General features: G+C 37.4%; 1 protein-coding gene and 1 long non-coding RNA gene across 2 annotated transcripts; one reads left to right on the top strand and one right to left on the bottom strand.

The window, feature by feature from the left end:
- The first annotated feature begins 850 nt into the window (after positions 1–850).
- LOC112463143 lies at positions 851–2,090 on the top strand. Its single transcript, XM_025029339.1, has 2 exons — positions 851–924; positions 1,037–2,090. The coding sequence occupies exon 2, from the start codon at positions 1,071–1,073 to the stop codon at positions 2,088–2,090; it is 1,020 nt and encodes a 339-aa protein (XP_024885107.1). The 5' UTR covers positions 851–924; positions 1,037–1,070.
- Positions 2,091–2,838: 748 nt separating this feature from the next.
- LOC112463142 lies at positions 2,839–3,526 on the bottom strand. Its single transcript, XR_003041751.1, has 3 exons — positions 3,490–3,526; positions 3,184–3,245; positions 2,839–2,885 (listed from the first exon to the last, which is right to left on the bottom strand). It is a non-coding gene; the product is annotated as an uncharacterized LOC112463142 (long non-coding RNA).
- Between the last annotated feature and the right edge of the window lie 706 nt (positions 3,527–4,232).

Here is a 4,232-nt window from a genome sequence, read left to right as displayed (position 1 = left end):
ATAATTAAATCTGACGCAGAACATATTGGAATAAGCGAGGACACTGATAGCTTCTACGAGTTCCGAGAAGGAGAACTGCGAGAATGTATATCGTCCAGCACCGTATTTATCTGCCCAGCTATATTTCCTTTGAAAAAGATACGGCAAGCGACAAGTTGTAATATTCAACTCTTACTAAATAAGAATATAGAAATGGAATATTGCAACATAGTATTACAAAACCTACGAGAAACATACTGGAAAGCCTTAACTGCGCCCGGAAATTGGATATATACTGCAAGAAAACGAGAAATAATTCGTATAGAATGCCAACAAAGCAACTAGGAAGAAATAAGTAATTCTGGCATTATTTCCATACGCCAAGGATGTAAAATTAAAGCAGGGACTACTACGATGAGCCATCCATCCGTTCATTCTATAGAATTCGTACAGCATTATACTCCAATGAACAACCTAAGCATTTTACAATTGTACGAGCCTATCCGCGAAAAATATCAAATCGACCTGGCAGAAGCGACAAGCGAATTATGGACGATGAATAATAGCCACGTATCAACGACTTTTGATGACATCATTGAAAAGGCTCGCCAGATCAAGGATAGACGGATGCAAGAACAAAGACTTATCACCTACAGTGCAGTAGGATGGGGCATGAGTGTTCTCGGAATACTTGTGGTCATCGTCTGGATGATAAGCAGGACTTCTTGGATCAGCAGTACTGCGAATTTACTTTATGCACGATGCAACCGTAACAAAGGAACCAAGGGACCTACCCCTTGCTCCTCAGTAGAGAATAAAAGCCGAAGTACCGAGCCCGAATCCGAACAGTCTGACTTAAGAACGGCAACGATCCAGTATAGTCTACAAGAAGAAGCACAGGAAGCAGAGACACACTGACGACTTGAAGACGTACAGCAATAATTCGTAAGTGACCAAACCACATGACTTCGTACCAAAATTTAGTCTTTGGTTTGTGCTCACTTCACAGGATGAGAAGGAGCAGCTATTCCACCAATCATTATAAACGTTGGCACAGGATATTGGGACGACTCCGCCGGATTATTCTAACCATGCCGGGAATTGACGAAAATGTACCTATGGACCTCAGCGCAGCGCAGTCGTATCGGCGGTCGCCAATTCCAATGCAGCGAGGACCACCGGAGCGCGACACCAGATCTCCTGGCGTCGACGTCCATCCCAATATGGACCGTGACTGGCCCGGACCAACAGATCCTGAGGTCTTCACCAGAGCTCAGCGTCCGCCGACACCGGCGAACACCATCTACGAGGTGCCGCGAATGTCAGTGGCATCCGTGGAAGCAGCTCTCACCCCTGGAATGGAGGATTTAATCGACGACGTGCTCGATGAAATTAACCGCGAGTCTCCCGACGATGACAGCCTGGGAAGCGAGGTGACAGGCACCATCAGACTGCCTGATGTCTCCAGGCCTCCGCCTCGTTACGCCAACATCCCGGCAACGCAGACGAGCCACGAGTACGTGGCAATGGCATCTTCAACGCGAGCGGAAGCATGCAGCAGCCGTGGGTCGCATTCTTTGAGCGGCCTGAGTACATCGCTAAGCAGCCCACTTGCATTGGGAGGACAATGTGGATCATACGATCACCTGGGTGAACCTGCAAACCGACATCATTTAATAGGTGAGCGCCCTATGCTTCCCATACCGCAGGGCTCGCCACCCCCTCCTACACAACCGCCACTATCAATACCGATTTATTACCGCGATTATTCAGATCCACTGGTACGACCGGCTTATGACTTTATATGTCATTCCGCGTGGTATGCGCAAGTCGCGGCCGAACTCGCGTTGTGTGCGGATTGTGCGACAAGCGAGCACACATTTTGCATTTATAACAGACCGAACGCCGTATGGCGACAGCTACACCTTATCTCGCGAACTTTCGTCCATACAACTCTACACTGTGGACGATGTTACAAGTTATTAATAAAAACTAAACGCGCGATTGATTGTCACGAGTGCCGTACTACTATAATAGATTTACGCGGACGTACCGAACACTTAACCTATCAAGTTTTATGTGAAGCGGTTCTTCCACGAGGAACACGTTAAGCAATAAACGATACAAAACATTTGCTAAAAGATTTAATGCTACTATATCTTATATAACCTACATATTATACTTTTAAACATGCTTATCGATTATTTTGCGTTATATACTTATATTTAACTTTATAAATTACCACTTGATTTTCTTTTTAGTGTACTGCTTACAGGGAACTGTCTTATTATTTAGCACCTTTATATTAGCGTTAGCATTACTCAAAATAATAAAATAAACATTAGCGAGCGACCTTACTATAAGACTAATATTAACCTAATACTAACATTTTTATTATGTACATGGTGAAGGGATCGAAATAAAATATTAATTTTATACATTAACCTATGATTATACTTAATGAGCACGGTGGAGGACCTTAATTTCCTTAGAATAAGTACTTTGAAAATTAAATCGTAGCAATCAGTAGAATATAATCTTAATTCTATATTCTAACTTTAATATACATGCATAGAAAAGGGGAAAGAGTACGCTGACACACGTATATAATAGAAAATAGAAAAACACATATATTTAGTCAACCTTAAAATGCAAATAACTTAAATGCTTTACTAATTATAAGATTACTGTTATAACGTATTCATATTCACACTCGTAAAACAAGCCCATCCAGGATAATTTCGTACCTATTCCTTGCCTGAAATAAAATGAAAGAAAATACATTAATATTCTCATTCATATACATATATATATATATATATATTCATAAGAATATAAAATAAAATTGAAATACTTATCCTTTATCCTTATTAATTCAGTCTCAGCTCACTATTACCTCCTATCACCTATAACAATAATGAAATATATTAATTACTGCACTCTTATAAGATAAAACCGTTATATATAATCAATAAATAATTATCCTTACAGAGCTAAGCAAAATGTCAACGACAAGCCTTATGCTAGAAGTAAAAAGACTACGTAATCTTGCTTATCGCCTGGATTTAGACGAAGCTAAGGAAAGAACACGCGGCAAATACTTGAATATATTTAAACAAAAATAATAAAAATAAAAAAAAAAGGGGAGAGACTAAAACTTATATGAATAAATGTAGTAACGATAGAAACATAGCTTTAACTTACTTTTAATTTATCCTTATCATATCCATCCAACGAAATCACGGTGACAGTATAGATAACCAGCCCTATAACAAAATAAGAATAACCTATATTAACAAATGTCCTAATAAGTAACATAAGGAATGAACACTGAAAACAAATATGCGCGTCTATATATGTATGCAAGTACAAATATACATGTGTATATACCCAATAAAATAAATAAAAAAAAAGAGAGAGAGAAGAGAAGAAGAAAATATATTACTAATCAAATCTATAGAACTACTTAAGCACATTGCTAAACAAATGTTTTGTCAATAGAACTATTACCTCGATTTAGATAAATCCAACTGTAGCAACACAGCTCTTACACTGCCGAGCACATTTTAGAATCCTGTAATAAAAATCACATAAATAATTAATTATCTATAAATATAATCATACTCTAAACGACATAACCATAAAATTATACTTACTAATAAAAGTTCGGGGACCGAACTTCCCTAAGGAGGGAGATGTCACGTCTGACGGTATAATCACAGCTATATTCCATCCGCATAAATTTTTCGATTTTCTACCTTTATTGCTAGAAGTCCCCAACATCTGAAAACAACATTATAATATAATATAACAATCTTTCTTTAAAATAACTGTCACAACACACACTCAGCTGATGCGAACACGCGTTCTTAAAGTAGTAGACATAAGCCTAGAGAACATGGCTGCCTTAAGGTACCCTTTCAAGCTTAAGCCCCATTTGCATGAATCACACTATAAACTTTTGGACAATTGTTTGTTAAAATTCCCCAGAATTACTAAAATTGATCGTAAATGAATATTACAAGCTTTATGAGATCTTTTATGCAATACAAATTCAATTCAACACACAAATAAATACATGTTCCATAAAAATAAACTCAGAAAATTAAAATAAAATATAAATGAATTAATTAAAAATAGATTATTCATAAGAACATAACCTTTTATGCCTGAGAAACATTATCACGCTAAAATAATAATTATCTCATTAGCATTTTTTCAAACATGATTGTTATAAACAAATAAATTATATT

The sequence above is a fragment of the Temnothorax curvispinosus genome, unplaced genomic scaffold (assembly GCF_003070985.1).
Source record: "Temnothorax curvispinosus isolate PA1 unplaced genomic scaffold, ASM307098v1 QBEX01013092.1, whole genome shotgun sequence".
Lineage (NCBI taxonomy): Eukaryota > Metazoa > Arthropoda > Insecta > Hymenoptera > Formicidae > Temnothorax > Temnothorax curvispinosus.
This window is presented reverse-complemented; position numbering and strand designations above follow the sequence as displayed.

Bases quoted from the DNA above. Each gene is read 5' to 3' on its own strand.
- LOC112463143 (XM_025029339.1), top strand. From the start codon at position 1,071: ATGCCGGGAATTGACGAAAATGTACCTATGGACCTCAGCGCAGCGCAG.